Source organism: Cynoglossus semilaevis, chromosome 15, assembly GCF_000523025.1.
Source record: "Cynoglossus semilaevis isolate Cse_v1.0 chromosome 15, Cse_v1.0, whole genome shotgun sequence".
In the NCBI taxonomy this organism is placed as follows: domain Eukaryota; kingdom Metazoa; phylum Chordata; class Actinopteri; order Pleuronectiformes; family Cynoglossidae; genus Cynoglossus; species Cynoglossus semilaevis.
Window position 1 is genome coordinate 12110858 of NC_024321.1, and position 19071 is coordinate 12129928.

Here is a 19071-nt window from a genome sequence, read left to right on the forward strand (position 1 = left end):
CCGCTATTTTCTTCCGACTTCCACAGGTCGTGTGAGCGGAATCAGCTGCCACGCGTTTTAATGTATGTTTTTAATCGCTGTAGATTTAATGCTTTTGATGCGTCATTGTAGTTTAAGTATTATGGTCCGTGTTCGGTAGTGCCTCCAGGCAAAACTGTTACATGTAGAGGTAATATGATTATAAGATAAAACGCTTGTCTTTTTAAAACGTAGACAAATAGTTTTGAAAACATGTTCTTTTATTAAACTGAAAATATTTTTAAATGACTTCGGGAAGCATGAACACGACAGAGTTTCTGGACTTGGAGCTTGACACTCAAAATTGTGATGAAGTGAAGCAGGAGAAAACACTTCCTGCTGGTTTGAGAAAATACTACAACTTCTGCAGGAGGAAGGTAACAGACAGTTATTAACAGTATTTTTAAGACTTTAACCTAAAGCAATAAGTCGATGCCCTAGATGCCTTTATATTAACGCATTTTTATGGTATCAAATTACTCTTTCCTTATACTATTACTGTTAGTGGTTGCATATTCCTTCTTTAAGTTAAATTTTAATGTATTATTTGCAGAATCTAGTAAAGATGTTTTCAAAGCCATAACCCATTCCCTAAGCGGCTTGAAGAACCGTTATGGAAATTGTTGGTTAAATAGTTACCAAATATTTGCAAAAGTGATCTTAAACAAGTTGATCCTATCTTAATCAGTAAATCCAGTTCAAGTTTACATCAGAGCTACAACTAATTGGATGTTTTTTGTACCTGCCCTTTTTCTTGTCAGTTTAAATGGCCTTGTTCTTGTTTGTTTTTTAGACTTACCTCTTTGTGGATTTGCCTGCAAAATATTGTGTTGTGGGGAGTAATTATAGAATTATGTCTCCCTGTTATTTTCATACAAGAACAAAGCTTTGTTTACTAATGTGGATTTGCATCATGTTCTTTTTCGCTGCAGTCATTCGCCACCTTTGTGAAATCCAAGAGAGAAAGCAGTCAGAATGAAGGAAGTTCATCTTGGTTCTGCTGCAATCAGATCTTCAAAGAACACACATCCATTCACAAACATGTTGCAAAGTGTCACAATGCTGAAATAAAGCAGTTGACACTTTCTGCATATGAGTGTTTGTTGAATCAACTAGAGAAGGAAGCTGAAAGTATGCAGCCCAAAGAGCAGAAAGCTGATGATGAGGATGTTTCTGCATGGATACCCAACATCAGTCATATCTCTGAGGAGCTGTTGCAAAAGTACTGGCCAACCCCACATTCTACTGCCTGAGTTCATGATATACTTCATATACTACTTCATTTCCACTTGTCAAGTGGAGAGATTTCTTTTGATGTTCTCCTGTTTTTCTTTTGTTTGTTTGTTTGTTTGTTTTTTCAGGGGACCTGGAAAAGTTCTCCTCTACTATCACTACTGTAAAGTGGAAAATCCACATGTCGTCTGGGCTTGGCAGAAAGCTTTGTGCGAAAAACTCCACTTAACTGGCAAGGTGAAAAAAAGGGAACAAAACGATACTTCAACAGAGTAGCTGTCAAAACATACGTTTTTAAAAGGCACCACACCCAACAGTACAGTCAACCTTAGTCAAATGACGTGCAATGTGATTTTAAATAACACATTGGTCTGTGTTATTTAAAAAGAAATGTATCATGGCCATTTCTTTAGGTGAGAGTGGCGACAGAAGGCATCAATGGAACAGTTGGTGGAACAGACATGGCCATTGATGTTTACATCAGTGCAATGTGTTCATTTCCTGTCTTCAAGATGGATAAAGATGATTTTAAGGTACAAGAAAAGAAAAACCTATAATGGAGAGGGTTTGACTTAGACCAGAGGTGTCCAAATCTAAATTTCTGGAAGTTCTGAAATAGAACTGTAAAAATAACCAACCAGTTAAAAATGTGATAAATCATCAATATTATTATGACATTGAGCTGTGTAAAAATGTAATTGCTTGCCTGCGTGTGTTCATGCAGACCAGTGATGGTGGTGCGAAGTGTTTCACAGACCTCAGGGTCGGCGTCTATAAAGAAATAGTTCCAATGGGAGTGAATCCTGAGGTCATCACCTACGAGTCAGCAGGTAACAACAACAATTTAAGATTTTTTTCTCAGCACAACTCACTTTTATTTTTCATTGTTACTGATTTAGGTGAAATATTTTTTCTTACAGGACTTCATCTGGAACCTGAAGAGTTTCACAAAGAGGTTGAAGATTTTTTAACTAAAGGCGATTTATGCAACAACACCGTCCTCCTCGACTGCCGGAACTTCTATGAGAGTAAAATTGTAAGTAAGTTATGGGTTGAAGTTATCGCCATCATCTGATTATTATTTTGAGATCATCAACTATTTTTCTTTCCAGGGGCAATTCACTAATTGCCTGGCTCCGGACATCCGTAAGTTCAGCTACTTCCCTGACTACGTGGACCAAAATCTGGAATTGTTCAGAAACAAAAAAATTCTCATGTACTGCACAGGAGGAATCCGCTGTGAGCGTGCCTCTGCGTATCTTCGCTCAAAGGTAAGGAGAAATTGCTGCACTATATATATATATATATATATATATATATATATATATAAATAAAACACAGTTGTATTAATTGATGTAGTGTATATTGTTAAAAGTGTATTTACTCAGAGTCTTAAACATATCTACATGTCACCATTTGCAGGAAGTATGTAAAGAAGTTTACCAGCTGAAAGGCGGAATCCACAAATACCTGGAACGTTTCCCAGATGGATTTTATCGTGGAAAACTCTTTGTGTTTGATGAACGTTACACCATCTCCTCCAACACTGATGTCATCTCAGGTTAGTGTTTACCTTTTGGGTTTTGTATTATTAAACGATAACTGTACATGAATCTTTCTTTTTTTTCACATTGCATTTGTAGCTTGATGAGTGATACACAACAGCAATAGCACAATGATAGGTTCTCATAAAACATCCTCTTATCTCAAGTCTCTGCGCTTAACAAAGGTTTAAACCAAGCACCATGTGTCTGTTCAGACTGCAGGTACTGTGGTCGGCCCTGGGACCAGTACCAACTCTGTTCAACTCAGTTGTGCTACCAGCTGGTTCTGTCCTGTCCCAGTTGCAGGGAGGATGAACTTACCGCCTGCTGCCCTACCTGCCAAACCAAAGGACAGACCCAGAGTCTGGCCTCTACTGCTCCACACCTCAAAGAAGAGTGCGAGTGCACTGACAGGCGTCCCAGAATCCCTCAGGATGTGTAGAGAGACAGTGATGACTACCTGCATCTGCATGAAAATAAATGCAAATGAGATGTCATTAAGGATGATCATTTTAAATTGTTGGTCTTTGTAATACAAATAATTGTTTTTACAAACCGGAGAAAGCATAACTGTCATGCTAGTGATATCATATTTGCATACTCGTAAAAGTTAAACTGTAGCAGTATTTTGTTGTCCGGTATTTTTGTTTTTACCATTCTGGGTCTGCAAATTTGTCTTTATTCTTTTGAACGTGGAGGGTAGCCAAAATGTACATGTTACTCTCTCTTTTTGAGTTAATTACATAATATATATATAACAGTATTAATAATAACAATAATAAATTATAAAAGTTGCAGTACTGTATCCGTGGGAAAAGTCCACAAGGTGTCGCCAAAGCGTAACAGACGGTCGTCAGTGAATCTCCTCAGCATCATCATCAGTTGCACTGGAAGCTTCGGCATAGGCATCAGAGAGGAGCTAACCGGGCTGCCCGGCTTCTCGTGGACCAGTAGCGGCCCTTAGTACCTTAATCCTGGCCGCAGGGTTGACCAGGTTTGGGACACCAACTTCCATGTCCGTCCTTTTGTTATAATAAGGCCAGCAGGACCCAGCGATGTCTGCTCCGGGTCCCACTAACGTGGGTAGCTCCGTCAGCTACAAACAGAGCTCAGCGGCGAACGGTGGAGGAGCCCCCCGCTGTCAGAACGGTAATAGGCCGGTGATGCGGTTAGCCTGTCCACTGCTCTTAGCATCATAACGCTCAGTGATGCGGTTTGGACGTTAGTTAGTTTTTCCTTCTTTCACCCTTTTAAAATCTGACATTAATTGTAATATTCACAAAACGAGTAAAGTTGTGAAAATATCACTGCCGCGACAGCCTACAACAGATTAGCTGAACTGCGAGCTTTAATTGTAGGAAACTAGAAATGAGCAGCCTCGGCTAACGTTAGCGCATAGGCTAACTCTGAATGGTGCTGTGCTAACTGGATAGACGTTGTGTGAATGAGTGACATTTTACGCATATTTATTTCTACGGGTCTTCTTTGGTTGGGGCTATTTCATGTCACTACACAAGATATGTAACATAAGATATATGTTATATATAGAAATTTTTATTTTCTATTACGAGTTGACGTTGTGAAACACGGACGACAATTATGCGTAAAGGCAGTTGTTTTCTCGTGTCAGAACCATTAAAGTATGCAAAATGTAGTAGATGCAACATATATGGGAAATGTAAAATGTACTGCACGACATATTTAAAAAGGGATGTATTTTAATGTAAAAATACATTTTAATTCAAGAAAATAGTAAATAGCGAACTTTAAAATATAAACACAACGTACACAGTGGAGTTGGAACACAAAGCATGTTACATCTGTGTATGTGTTTCTTCCCCCCCAGGTCCAGCACAGACTATGTATCCACCACCAACAGGCCACTATGGAGCTCCACCTCAACAACAGAACTACCACATCAACCCAGTCCAATCCACTCCTGTTCATGGCAAAGTCCCCATTACGAACAATACCCTGTCTCCTAACTACTACCACAACAACCAGCAGCAGCAGCAGCATCTCCCTCAGCAGCATGTAGCAAATTCTTCTTACACTGCTCCATGCTCTGCTTCTTCTTCACAGTCATATGCCTCCCTGCCGTCTTCAGCACCTCCACCTTCAAACACCCAGTACACACAACATTCATTCCAGCAGCGGCATCCACCGTACACCACTCCAGCGTCCTACTATGGACAGCAGTCCTACCAAGTTCCCCCTCCTCCTCTGCATCATCCTACAGTAGTTCCTGCACCATCCAGTGGCTCAGAAACTCCTCTTCACCCCATTGTTTCATACCCATCGTCACAAGGAATCAGTCAGTATGGCACCTTGAGTTCTTTACAAGGCACCTCCACACCCACAATCATTTCCAACCAAATGGGTGCACCTCTACACCAATACAACACCTCACAGCCAGCCCCCACCACACCAGTGCACCCTGGGTATGGTGGCGGTCTACCTAGTCAGATGGCACCACTCATGAATGGTCAAGGAAACCCAGGTTTGTGTCATCATGCATAATCTAACCCATGGCTTGGTGGAAAATATACAAAGTTGTAAAGATTACATGTGTTTTAAAAGTCAGTATTTTTTCTTTATTGGTTATTGTAGTCCAGGCACCGTTGCAAAAACACTATGACCAAAGCCACCAGACATTGCAAAGCTACAACTCTTATGGAGGAGTCGGTCACCACTCTGGTAGTGGAGATGCAGATCGAACCCCCTTAAGAACACCATCCACTTCAGTTCATTCTTCACCAGGTCACCACCAAGGTAATACTGTCATTTAATCATCATTGTTGTTTCTCTACTGTCAGTAATGATCAAATGGTATACATGCCAGATGCTTTATATTAACATATGTGTTGTCATGCATTTGTCATAAAATATTAATTGAGAACCATTTTAAATAATTTCAGTCTCAACTATTGTGTGTTTGTGATATTCTTTATGACAAAATTAAAACAAAGACAACCACAGTACATTAAAAAAAATAGTGCATTGAAAGTGAGGTTAAGGGATTGGTTGGTTTTAGTTAAATTTGGCAAGACTTTTACAATATTGTCACTAATATGTTGGATATCTAGTTTAAACCGGTATACAAGTGTGCATGTCTGGATGTTGGATAGCCTATTCACAGCTGCACTGAATTCCTGTGCATACACATGATGTTCACATATATACAGGCGTTAGCCGTGACACATATCTGATGGTTTCATCTTCACAGTAACCACATCCATGTCAGGTGCTCCTTTACTTCAGTTGTAAACTCTTAGTATGTCAACATCAGAGAATTGCTTCTGTATTAGATGTCACATTGTTTAAAGAAGGCTATGTCTTAGGTAAAGTTCATCTATAATCCCCTGGGTTTTCAGAATTGCCTTACCATGTTAATATAAACCAGTGGCCTCAGAGTGTGTCCATTCTTTTCAGTGTTTCCAGATCAGCTTTAGTTTCAGGCAACAGATATTTGATAGAGAAGAACAGAAGAATAAGTACAGGAACAAAAGACAAAAGACACACCTCCTCCTGTAATTGTAGTTCTCTAAACACACACTGGTTATATAATTGATTTGGTACAGACTTAAGTTCTTAATGTCTTTATGAGCATGCCTGCAAAGCACAAAACCTGGTGATGCATTCATTAAGTAAATGATGCAGATGAGCCTTATCTTGAGAGTCATGGCGTTTTTAGCCTGTGATCCCTGCCAACCTGGCAGTTTCTGTTAGCTAGTAAACAGGAGTGCAGTGCGATGTAAACAGGCTGATATTTAACCAAATGTAACAAACATGAACTCCATTTAAATTCTTCTGACTGAATTCAACATGGAGAAAGACACAAAAACGCAGGAAACACTGCAGCTTGTAAAACTTGTTACTCAGTTCTGCATTGCTGAAGAACAGATTTGCTGATGTGGCTGATACAGCGACTCATGGAAACAAAACAGGAACAAAACTTTGAGCTGTGATCACTGCAGTTGAATTTACATAGTTTCATCTTCTGCGGTCTGCCCTGCACATACAATACACAAATGACTTGGGATGATGCCTACTGCATGGTCACAGTTGGTGCAGCAGCTGTAGCTGAGCAGCTGAGACTGAAACCCACTCTCAAAACATTCAAGTCACTGTGAAGAACGACAATAAATATAACAGTGGAGGTAATATTTAACTTCAACATTGTTGATGAAACAGTAGTTCAATTAAGGGAAATTGTAGTACAATAATTTTATCATTTCATGTTTCATTTCATTTCATGTTAGTTTCAGGTCCAACCATCGCTTCCCCATCTGCAGCTGATGACTCAGTCTTGACTCATTTTCTATGTTCTTTATACCCTCACTCTCAACAGGCATGCAGTATGGTTATGTGGGAAATAATGGAGCCAACTCTGCCTCTACCATTGCCTCAGACCCATCAGCAGCCCCCTCAACCTCCAGCTCTGACGAGGATGAGGATGAGGATGAGGATGAAGAAGCAGGTCTTCTTGAAGTTTTACGTTTGTTGTTGCTTGTCCACCCTCCAAAATTATTTTCGGCACACCCATTATTTCTCAACACTTTTTTTTAGATATCTAAGCACTTTGTCACACTGGCTGAGGGTTTTAACTTTTGCTTGTCAGCACTCTTCGTTTGTCATCTCATTGTACACTCCTTCCTGCTAATAAGTTAATCAGAGTTGTCTTTCCACCTGTTGCTCACCATTCTTCCCCTTAATTCATTGTCCCCACTGCTTTTACGTCAAATTCATTTTTGTAAAATACCCAGTTGTTGATCTTAATCTTTATTTAGTGAACAGAGGACTGTGTTTGACTGATCCACTCTCCTGTTGTTTTCCCACTGAGATGTTCTTCAGATAATGGTCCATCACGATCTTTGTCATCAGCCAGGGATTACCTGTTTTGTAAATATAGTCATTCCCCAGTCACCAGGTCATGGCCTTCTGTGTCTGTTTTTGCTGACTTGCCTGTATCTCAGAGGAGATAAGGCAAGTAAAGGCTTTCAAATACAAATAACATTTTTCCCTCGTCTTCAATGCAATCAAGACAGAGAACAAAAGAAGAATAAGTAATAAAGGTTCAGTGGCGTATAAGGAGAAAGACTTTACTTAGCTGTATCCTCCTCCTGCCTCTCAGAATCTCTCTCCTTTTCCTCTTCCCGAGGAGAAGATAATCCTGTGGTCTGCTGTTTAGTTGGAGATAATCAGATCACTGCCTCTGTCGTGTCATGTCTCACTTTGCGTTCGTGGCTCAGTTGTTTTGTCTCCCATGGATTAGTATCTTAATACAAATGGTCTACCCTTATAATCGCACAAAAAAACCAATACATTATGAAGCATTGGAGAATTGTAGAAAAAAAATCCACACATTCATATAAACCTTTTTTTCGCTCCACTAGTAATCCATTAATAACATAGTGACTTTTTTGAAGTATAAACTCTTGGGGGACACAGGACCCATGGCCATTAGCCAGGAGCTAAAAAAAAGAGTTCACTTATTTCATCTTTAGTTTCCATTCTTTAGTTTTGTCTTATTTTTCCTCCCCCGTTTTTTGACCGTCTTCATTTACTCTCCTTGACTAGATTCACAGCAGCTCCTTTTAACCCTTTTCTCTTCTTCCTTTTTAAAATGATTGTCCATCAGAGTAATGCAGAGGGAAACACAATAACATAATCAATGTTGCGAGACTGTGATGTCATCAGATCATCATCAGATCATCTGCAGTGATGCATGTTGGTGTTTTAGTGCCTAAATGTTTTTTGTTTTTTTTAATCAGGTGGTGATTCAACTTCTTCCTCCACTGGCAGTGCCTCTCCAGTGCCCAACAGCTATGATTCTCTAGAAGGTGGCAGCTATCCAGGTATTGAATTGTATTCGTCAAAGTAATTTATTTTATTGATTAAATTTAAATGATGGGAAACATCTAATTTTTTTCTAGGGTCATCATGTAAAAACTGTGGACAAATGTTTTAGCTCTATAAAGGCGTTTTATGCCCAGACTGTTTCAGTCTAAGAAATACAGAAAAGCAAGAGCTAAAGTACAGTTTTTAAACAATAAAATAAAACCAAGTGAATAGAAATAGTGAAAGTGTCATTTAACAAAATAGGGAGGATCTGGTGATTAAATAATGAGAATTAATATAATAATAATAGTAATAATGTCACATCACAAGACAGACCAGAATTCTGTCTTCAGAATTGTTCATCACATGTTTAACTCTGTCCCTCAGATGCCATGCTGCCATCTAATAATCTCACCAATGAGGCCCAAGCCTATTGTAACTATGGTTACCCCAGCATGCAGCAGGCTCCAGTCTCCTGCCCTGACTCAGCCTCCCCTAATGCCATGTATGGACAGTCGAGCTACCAGCAGTTCTCGCAGGTGAGATCAAAGATGTTCAAAAATGTTTTAATTTTAAGTTTAAATTAGGTTAGTAGTTTGTCAAGTTGTTTTCCTCTCGTTGTATTTCTGCAGCCCCTTCATAATTGTAAGCTCCTTTTTCTACTTCTCTCTCCATCAGCCTTTTCCAAACCTCTCCCAGCTGTCAGCAGCACTCGGGGGTCTGAGTGGGGTACCAGAGTTGGAGATGGAGGCCCTAAGACCAGTTAATCTGCTGCAGGAGAGGCTCCTGCTGCCCCGCAGACCTCTAGAGGCTCCTGAACCCAACATCAGCGCCGACCTCAAAAAGGTCAACTGTAGTCCAGAGTAAGTGATGTGATTCTGTAAAGATGAAAGGAGGATCGAGATAACTGGTTAGAACAAAAACCCCCGAAAGGTTTAGTTTATAAATTTACCTTTACTAACTTTTCCTGTATTGTGTAATTATTTTAGCTTTCATTTAAGTTCAGTCATCTACTAAACTAACATGTTATTTCACTTCTCCTTTTTCTGTGTTTCTCAGGACTTTCAGGTGTACACTGACGAGTCTCCCACAGACCCAGGCTTTACTCAACAAAGCACGACTCCCCCTAGGACTTCTCCTGCATCCCTTCAGGGACTTACAGGTAAAAACAGACCAGAACAGTACAGTGACATCACAGGTTATCAATTTAACAATTTGAGCCAGTATGTTGTTGCACATGTACTACTGGAATGTCAGTGTCAATTATTAAAAAATCTCTCCAGTTGAGTTAGTAAAATGCAGTGAAGACAAAAACTCCACTAATGTGCACTGTGAGGTTCTGACAGCATAGTTTGCAGCTGCAGCTAAAGCAGGACAGACTTGAGCAGGAAAGTGACAAGATGAGGGAAGACAGCTGAGAGTATTAATAGAGTTCCTGAGTGGTGAGGTGGTGCTACAGGGAGGAAACTGACAGAAAAGCACCAGCGATGCACCAAAGAGAAGGGTTTGAATGTTTGACAAATAGCTGTCAGAGTTCAGTATTGGCTGGAACTTTATCTGTTCAGGCACCGATGAGTGCAGCTCAAGCAGAAGAGTTGTCTTTCCTGTTGTGTTTGTTCTTAGCAAGTCTTAGACAAATGTGTCAGTTCTAGGGCAAGAGAAAAAAGAATGAAGTATAGCAGTATGTCATTATTAATTCATTCATGCTTTGTAAAAAAAATTTTTACTGATTGCTCAAAATTTCCTTCTATATGCATTTTATTTTCACTTGACCCTGATGTTTTGTAATTTGCAAAAGAGCTGAAACCTTTTTGGTTTGAGATTGAGTTAGACTATAGTAACTATTCCAAAATAAATGTATGACCCACAGGCTTGAAAGTTTTTGTCATTCATTAAAGTGGATCAAGATAAACATAAGTAAATATATCACATATTCAGTAATATTGTTAGCTAAATACTAACAATATCTTATTGTCTGTCCTGTGCAGCAGCTACCAGTGATCACGTCAAACACAATCGTACGTTGCCGCTTCTGTCGCACTTACATCAACCCTTTCGTGACCTTCCTGGACCAGCGCAGGTGGAAGTGTAACCTCTGTTACAGGGTCAATGATGGTAAGAAACCCAGTCGGGTGTTATCAGTTTTATTGATCCAGAGAAAAATGTTGAAATATTATTATCATTAGGTTGATGTCATTTTAGAGATGTTGTTTTCCTTCTCATTTGTTTTTTTTAGTCCCAGATGAGTTTATGTACAATCCAGTCACCAGGTCGTACGGTGAGCCACACAAAAGACCAGAGGTTCAGAACTCCACTGTGGAGTTCATCGCCTCCTCAGACTACATGGTAAAGTGGCACAAGTCCAAACCCTTCTGTTGATCTGTTTAGTTCACATGCTTTTTGTATAACATGATTGTCCACTAGAGAGCAGCCTTGTCTCAGTGCAGTCTCATTTGAAGGCCTGCGTGAGCTTGTAGACAATAACTACACACAGACACATCTGAGAAATAAGCATACATTTATTTAGACATTGTGTTTCATCACTAAGTCTGCTTCCTTTTGTGTTTTCTTTTTTGTTTTCAGTTGAGACCCCCTCAGCCTGCAGTCTACCTGTTTGTCCTTGATGTGTCCCATAACGCTGTGGAAACTGGTTACCTGAAGTACTTCTGTGAATCACTTCTTGAGAACCTGGATAAGTGAGTGTTGTAACTACAGTTCCCTACTTTTTTTGCATGTCTTCCTGTTTACTCATTCCTGTAGACAATAATAATAACAACAAACACTCTCAGATCTCACATACTTTTTTTTCTGTACACCAGATTACCAGGGGATATGCACACCAGGGTGGGATTCCTCACCTTCGACAGCACCATCCACTTTTACAACCTGCAGCACGGACTCTCTCAGCCTCAGATGCTGGTGGTGTCTGACCTAGATGGTACGTCTGTTTATCAATAGTCAAGATTTTTTTTTTTAAATTTATTTTAATGAAAAGTTCTTAAACGCTGTCATTTCTCCAAACTCAATGTTTCTCAGTAGTGTTGTTTCTCACCACCTCTTTAAAATCATTTGTTCTTGTTAACGAGCATTATAAGCATTATAATCAGTCCACTGTTTACACATGAGGTTAAAACTCACCTCATGTGTAAACAGTAGTTCTGTAAGGCTGTCCGTACGTTTACAGTTGAATTACAAAAACAAATATCAATACAAGTCTGAATAATGATCATCACAATGATCAATGATCAATAATCACCACAAAGTCTACATAATTAATTCAGATAATTAAAAGAAGTTTTTACATTTAAGTTTTATTCAATCATCATCATAAGCCAAATCACTAACTGAAAAGATAATTGACATTTAATCTCTAATTCCTGCTTTGAGGTTATTTATGTATTTATTTTTTCTTCCCTGCAGATGTTTTCATCCCGTCTCATGACAGCCTGATGGTGAAATTGAAAGAGAGCAGAGAGGTAGAAGAAGATTCTTTCTCAGCACACCATACAAGTTTCAATCATGAACATTACACATTTGGGTTAAGCGCATCAACAGTGTCTTTATAAAATAACCTACATTCAAACATATCCGAAGATATTCTGAAAAGGTCTCCCATTTTCAGGCATTTTCTGTATCTTTATTTCATACGTCTCTCTCCTCCAGCTGGTGAAGGACCTTCTGACCTCACTGCCGGCCATGGTCAGTCAGACCAGGGAGACTCACAGTGCCCTCGGCCCAGCTTTACAGGCCGCCTTTAAACTCATGTCTCCCACCGGAGGTCGCATCTCAGTTTTCCAGACACAGCTCCCTTCACTGGGCGCTGGTCTGCTGCAGTCGAGGGAAGACCCCAACCAGCGCTCCAGCAGTAAGGTGAGAGGGGGAAGAAACAAGAGACTAAAAAAAACATTTGACTTTTTTTGCTTTGCTCTGTTTTTTTAATTGTGGCCATAAGTGTGCTTAATTTTAATAGCAGTGGTTTTGGTTTTATCTTTTATTCAGTCAAAGCTATTTTCAGACATAAAACAGCAACATAATGACCTTGTCCTCTTCTCTTTGAATAGAGCCTGTGAAACCACATGATGGATCAAATGTAGCACAAATATTTCCTTCTCCGCTGTGTGTGGTTTTCTATTTATTTTCCAAATATGTCCCAACTATAACTAGGTAACCTTTTGGCCTTTTTCCGTTAAATTTAGAAGGTAAAACAAAAGGATACTGAGGAGCAAGCAATTTCAGCGAGAGTTTAACAGTGACCGAGGAAATCTCTTTAAGAAAACTTTTTTTTTTTGGCGTCACTGTTGAAATTCCAGATATTACATGAACGCATTTATTTGTTTACAGGGAGTCCAGCACCTCGGCCCTGCTACAGACTTCTATAAGAAACTGGCCCTGGACTGCTCAGGGCAACAGATCGGAGTGGATCTTTTCCTACTCAGCTCCCAGTATGCTGACCTTGCCTCATTAGGTATTTATAAGATTTTGTATTTTTGTGTATTTACATTAAACTGTACACATCACTGTAAACACACAATAGAAAGCTAAAGAGCAGTGTGGCTGCTGAAGGCCATCTGTCACAGAGATGCTCAACCTGTTCAGTCCTGGCAGGTGACTTATTGCCCCGCTGCAGGAAGGTGACCCCACCCTGTGACAGCTTTGAGGATGTTAAATTGAAATCATGTTTGAATTTATACTCGTAATTTTTATTCAGAAAATTCCCACAAAAGTCCGACGGTGGCTCAAAACATAAAAAGATACATTTTTACAGTCCCATACATATCTGTAAAAGTGAAGCCTCTCTTATTCTCCTTCTGCCGTTCTCCAGCTTGTATCTCCAAGTACTCAGCGGGCAGCGTCTTCTACTTCCCCTCGTTTCATCACATCCACAACCCTACACAGCTGGAAAAGTTTCAGAGGGATCTCGAGCGCTACCTCACCAGGAAGATTGGCTTTGAGGCGGTCATGAGAATACGATGCACTAAAGGTAACTGGATATGATCCTCAAATGCTTTGTCGTGGAATTTTGCCGGCGTATCTGAAATCAAATTTTCCGTTCAACTGAAAGATAACACTGAATCATCTCCACCTTCTTCTTTGCCTCTTTGTCTCAGGTTTATCCATCCACACATTCCACGGCAACTTCTTTGTGCGCTCCACCGACCTTCTGTCCCTGGCTAATGTGAACCCTGATTCGGCCTTCGCTGTTCAGATGTCAATTGAGGACTCTTTGGCCGATTCGTCTCTTGCCTGTTTCCAGGCGGCCCTGCTCTACACCTCCAGTAAAGGTGCACAACTGCAGCAGTTACTGTAGAAACTCACCTGAATGCCATTTTCCTTTTTTAAATAATTAGATTACAATATATAAAAACAAACTTTTTTGTCTGACTGTCGTTTTAGGAAAAAGGAGAATCCGCGTTCACACTCTGTGTCTGCCTGTGGTCAATCAGCTGAGTGATATTTATGCCGGTGCTGACGTCCAAGCCATCACTTGTCTGTTAGCCAACATGGGTGAGTCTCTATATCAGGTCTTTCAAAATATTGAAAAATTCCTGAAGGTATCCTGTATATGGAAATCCTTTCTAAACACATAGGGGGAATTTTAACCTTTTTGCTGTGATGACATGCTGAAAGCTCTTGATGTTTAGTATAGTTGTTCAGAACCTCTTTTGTCATTAGTCATTAGATGTTCACTCCCTCCTGCTCTTCTTCCTCTAGCCATCGACCGGTCGATATCGTCCAGTCTTTCGGACGCTCGAGATGCCCTGGTCAACGCTGTGGTGGATTTTGCAAACTCTTATAAGAGCAACGTGTCGAACCTGCAGCAGTCTGGCCTCGTCCTCCCTGCCTCCATGCGCCTCTTCCCTCTTTACATCCTGGCTCTGCTCAAACAGGTGCAGCTGAATTCATCTTTGTAAATGCTTTGTACACAGGGTTGAAAAACAACGGAGATGAAACTGTCAGTAGGTTCATAATCTTCCATGTAATTCTTACCAGTTGATTTAGTTTGTCTCTTTAATTTGCTAACTTTCTAGATATATTTATTCACATATATATTCAAGATGAAACCATGTTCAACATTTGTTAGTGATGTTAAAGGCAGAAGCAGTATAACCTAATCATCCACAGTCACATATATAAAATGAATGTGACTAAATAATGCCAGTGGTGTTAATATTGCACTTCAGTTACATCATCATCATCCCAAAACACACACACATTCTAATAAAGGCTGTACTACAGGTCACATTACTTAACACTGAAATGTTTCACAGCCTTAAAGTAAACAAACATACAAAAACTTTTCAAAATCATTAGTTAATAATAATAATTCATTTTAGTAACAGCATAAAAACACTAGATGATTTGATGTGGCAATATTTCAATATCAGTTTTTTTCATCTGCAGAAATCTCTGCGGACAGGAACCAGCACTCGCCTGGACGAGCGTGTTTTTGCCATGTGTGATTTTAAGACGCAGCCACTTCAGCAGCTGATGAGAATGGTTCATCCTGACCTCTACAGGTTGGATGACATGTCAGACCAGGTATAACACAACTCTAGCCTATAGGTGGGGCTGCCACTTACAGATTATGTTTATTGCTTATTGTAAAACAACATAGGACAGACTGAGACTGACTTTTTTAATCTAGTAAAAAGCTTTCCTTCTATGCATTTGCTTTGATTCTGTGCAACTCCCAGGGGGCACTCCATCTTAACAACACAGTGGTACCACAGCCTCACCTGCTTCACCTGGCCGCAGAGAGACTGAGCAGAGACGGAGCTTTCCTCATGGACTGTGGCACAGTGAGCGTTTTAATTATTGTTTATTTGAATGAAGTTTTTCTGTCAGACAAACATCTGGTTCTTACTGTGAACATCCTAACGCAAATCCTACTTGATATTTTGAGTGCTTTCGAATGTCTAATTTGACGCTCCGTCCTCACTGTACTCCCTGTCTTTTTTTTTGCCTCAGACGTTTTACCTGTTTATCGGCAAATGCTGCAGTGAGATGTTCATTCAAGATGTCCTGGGGTACCCCAACTTCACATCAATACCAGCCAATATGGTCAGTGATGAGAACTCAGGGCCAATAATGTTGTCATAAAGCTGCGTCTCAACCAAGTAATTCAACTTTCAACATCCTCTGACACAACTTGGACGTTAATCTCCCTTACTGTCCTTGGGGAGGTTGAAATTCTGTTGTATGTCATGTGTGTAGAATCTCCACCCAGTTTCTGTAACAATGATGCAACATAGGGTTGAACCCCGGTCTATTAAGATGAGTCAGAAGTGCATCATTGTTAAAAAAAAAAAATCTAAACTCACTGAAGCCCTATTTCCTTTTTTAACAACCTCTGTCACATGATGCCATCATGACACCACCACAGAACATCTGCTGTCAGCACTGGTTAATGCTGCGTGTTTGTCTGTGCAGTGGGGTCACTACATCCCACTAACTCCACATTGCAGACCTCAGGCATGTTTCTTAAACACCATGTGTATCCACAGTGTTTTTTTCTGTCTGGACTCTCTCTCTCTCTTTATGTTCTCATTCTCTCTCCTGATTTCTAAATCTCAGAGTTACATTCCTGAGCTGGAGACTCTTCTGTCCGAGAGAGTGCGAGCGTTTGTCGACTGGCTGCAGGACAACCGAGCGTTCAGCTCCTCAATTCACGTTGTCAAGTAAGAACACACACAAAAAAAAACCCTCAACTTCACTATTCAGTGTACACGTTGTCAAGTAAGAACACACACATTAGGACATTTGGGACAATTAAATAAAAAACCTCAACTTCACTATTCAGTGTATCAATAAATAGCAATATCATAACCTCAATATCATAACCTCAATATCATAACCTCCAGGGGTAGAATTATAATTATTGTCACTATCAGTAACATGATTTGAGATCTGCTATTAGAGTGATGACGAGGCACGATGTGCGCCCACACACCTGCTTGTTGATCATCAAGACCTTGTGAGTCACAGCAGAGATTCCATTGTAAACAGATGTTAAACAGTGAGGTCACAGATGTGACGGCAGTGTCAAAATATTCCACCGGGACATATTGTTTCTATTTCCACTATTTCTGTCGCTGTGCCGTGGCACTGCATTGTTGCTTAACCACGTGTTTACACTATTGTGTTGCTGTGGAGCTGACATCACTGCAAATACCAACAGTCTGTTAACTAAGTTCCCGGTGTGTTTTCAGGGATGATGCTTCGTCCAAAACCACTTTTTTTCAGCACTTGTTGGAGGATCAATCGGAGTCTGCTTCGTCCTACCAAGAATTCCTGAAACACATTCAACGCCAAATGTCCTAGTAGAGAGAAACGCTGACCCACACAGACGGGACGTGACAACAACAGGCTGCGGCCTCGTAGAATTGAAAAGTAGGCCTTGTCAGTGACAGGACAGGACAGGACAGCTGTTGTGGGTTTAAATCCACCTCCTGTTTTTAAACACGCTCTGAAACAAAGTGATGCCCAATGCTGTGATTTTACATTAGAAAGGGATGAGATGTGAAGAGTGAAAGAAAGCAATTGAAGAATGAATGAAAAAACACGTATTTGCTACATGACACATTGAAAAAATGAAAACTTTTGATCAGCGTCTCTGCGCTGTCTCCTTGTCAAGTAGACTTGTGAGGACTGAGGAGAAGAAGGTTGAGCCAAGAAGATGCCACTTCATTGTTGTTTTTAGTTGAACTTGTGTTTGTGAACCCATCATGTAGTCACCCTTGATTTTAAACTTTTTTTTTTTTATTCCCTTCTTCGCTCCCTGTGTTTGGTTTTGAATACACTGGAGAACAGGACATTCCTTCTGTTAAATGGCACGTGCTCTGAAATTAAGCATGTCACTTTTTTTTTCTTGCTGCTAGACTGAAGTTAGAAGACAAACAGGGAAACAACTCATGAACAAACCTCCCTTTTCCTTTTTCTGCTTTGTGAACTGATTATGTCCAGGTCAATGTGTCAACAGTTTTATTTTTGGAATTTTTTTTTGTCTGTTTTCCCGGGCTCTAACTCTTGTTGCTCTTGACTTTGTAACTATTGAAAAAAAATAAAAAGAATCTTTTATGTCTGATAATTTATGAACAAGCTTATTAAATAAAATAAAAACCACAGTTTGCTTTCTTCATGTGTGTGACTCATGCATATATGTTAGATTAGTCAACTTTCTGAAGTGTAAATGTCCTATAAGTAAGCCGTCTAAATAACTTTGAACTTTTATAATTTATTGACAATAATTTACAACATTCATTTTTCAGACTTGGTGACAGTTTGTGGTCAATATTCATGATGTCATTTTTATTTTAGCCAAAACCAGCACAATAATGTTAGGAATAATCCAGTGGTGCTGACATTGTACATTTAAAGTCATTATGTGTTCAATGTAAACATTGGTTATTGTGTTGTTCTAGACTCCCCACCGAACGTCTCCTCGACAGGAAATGACAAATCTTCCTGCGGAAGTTTCCAGTTTTCAGTAGCGTGCAGAGCAGCTCTGTGTGAAACTTAACAGAGTCGGGCTGCTTAAGAAGGAGCTGTTAAATACTCAGGAGCTAATTGTCTGTAATAAAAACACAAACAGAGAACCGACTGCTGCCTGCACTGGCGAACAGATCTGGCTCACATATGGTGGAGCGTTGGGAGTTCTCATGGAAAAACTGCAGCCTGGACCTCAAATATGTCCGAAACTCACTGTCGGCCAAACAGGAGGCATCTAACGTTCTCTGTTCTCATATTCGAACAAACATGGTTCAGTTTAAAATGTGATGCTGGAAGGACATCCAGCTGGAATGGGGTGATGAGAGTTTGACGCACTTCAAAACAGCAGCAAAATCCAGAAGTAATTTGATGATTTGTGACACCACATGTGAATCTCCTCGTTTGCTCTCAGATACAAAGATCATTGAGCATGAAAAATAAACCACAGTTTTGTTTTGTTTTTTTCTCAAATCTGTTGCAGCAGCACACATCTGACTCTGAATCCCTCCACTGTTTCTCACCTAACAAACAAAGTGGGTGCTGTGCTGTTCTGTGCTGCTCTGGCAGCTACATTTAACCCCCAGCTCTGACTGGTCCAGCCCTTCATACACCCACCACCGTCAGCCCTGCCCCTGTCACCAGCCCAGGAGAGTGGTCCAACTTTCCTTCTGCACTACAAACCCTCTTTGATATATTTATGATTGTGAAGTCACAGTTTCCTCACACACTCAGTGAGATGTTTTCTACTTCCAGAGTCTTAGCTCTGCAGCAGTTGCTGGAAGAGCACAGAGTTGACCAGTTAAACAGAAACATTTGGGCTGAAGAAAAAGCACGCTCCACCTAACATTTACAAAAATACATTTTACAGATGTAGTTATCTGTATGTCTGCAGCCATGAAATGTATTGCTTATAGTTGCATCGATTCCCAGGGTAAGCTAAGCTAAA

General features: G+C 40.1%; 2 protein-coding genes across 3 annotated transcripts; both read left to right on the plus strand.

The window, feature by feature from the left end:
- Positions 1-4: 4 nt before the first annotated feature.
- tstd2 (thiosulfate sulfurtransferase like domain containing 2) lies at positions 5-3586 on the plus strand. 2 transcript variants are annotated; one of them, XM_025063016.1, is made up of 10 exons: positions 5-395; positions 951-1240; positions 1380-1488; positions 1665-1784; positions 1976-2081; positions 2172-2287; positions 2364-2397; positions 2479-2522; positions 2674-2812; positions 3011-3586. In XM_025063016.1, exons 1-10 carry the CDS (start codon positions 264-266, stop codon positions 3235-3237), a joined length of 1317 nt encoding a protein of 438 aa, XP_024918784.1. In that variant the 5' UTR covers positions 5-263; the 3' UTR covers positions 3238-3586. The 2 variants fall into 2 exon arrangements, with proteins under 2 accessions (XP_024918784.1, XP_016894845.1); XM_017039356.2 differs by having other exon boundaries at positions 2364-2522.
- Positions 3587-3696: 110 nt separating this feature from the next.
- Positions 3697-17770, plus strand: sec24b (SEC24 homolog B, COPII coat complex component). Its single transcript, XM_008327184.3, has 24 exons — positions 3697-3944; positions 4642-5295; positions 5406-5567; positions 7147-7275; positions 8570-8653; positions 9024-9175; positions 9315-9499; positions 9696-9798; positions 10625-10751; positions 10873-10982; positions 11220-11332; positions 11456-11574; positions 12057-12112; positions 12300-12506; positions 12978-13101; positions 13459-13617; positions 13745-13918; positions 14031-14141; positions 14349-14524; positions 15039-15176; positions 15332-15436; positions 15606-15698; positions 16212-16315; positions 16847-17770. Exons 1-24 carry the CDS (start codon positions 3851-3853, stop codon positions 16956-16958), a joined length of 3591 nt encoding a protein of 1196 aa, XP_008325406.1. The 5' UTR covers positions 3697-3850; the 3' UTR covers positions 16959-17770.
- Positions 17771-19071: the final 1301 nt, after the last annotated feature.

Bases quoted from the DNA above. Each gene is read 5' to 3' on its own strand.
- tstd2 (XM_017039356.2), top strand. From the start codon at position 264: ATGACTTCGGGAAGCATGAACACGACAGAGTTTCTGGACTTGGAGCTT. The intron at 396-950 runs GTAACAGACAGT...TTTTCGCTGCAG, and splicing joins ACAACTTCTGCAGGAGGAAG to TCATTCGCCACCTTTGTGAA. The intron at 2,082-2,171 runs GTAACAACAACA...TTTTTCTTACAG, and splicing joins CATCACCTACGAGTCAGCAG to GACTTCATCTGGAACCTGAA.
- sec24b (XM_008327184.3), top strand. From the start codon at position 3,851: ATGTCTGCTCCGGGTCCCACTAACGTGGGTAGCTCCGTCAGCTACAAA. The intron at 13,102-13,458 runs GTATTTATAAGA...GCCGTTCTCCAG, and splicing joins TGCTGACCTTGCCTCATTAG to CTTGTATCTCCAAGTACTCA. The intron at 15,437-15,605 runs GTGAGCGTTTTA...TTTTTGCCTCAG, and splicing joins TCCTCATGGACTGTGGCACA to ACGTTTTACCTGTTTATCGG.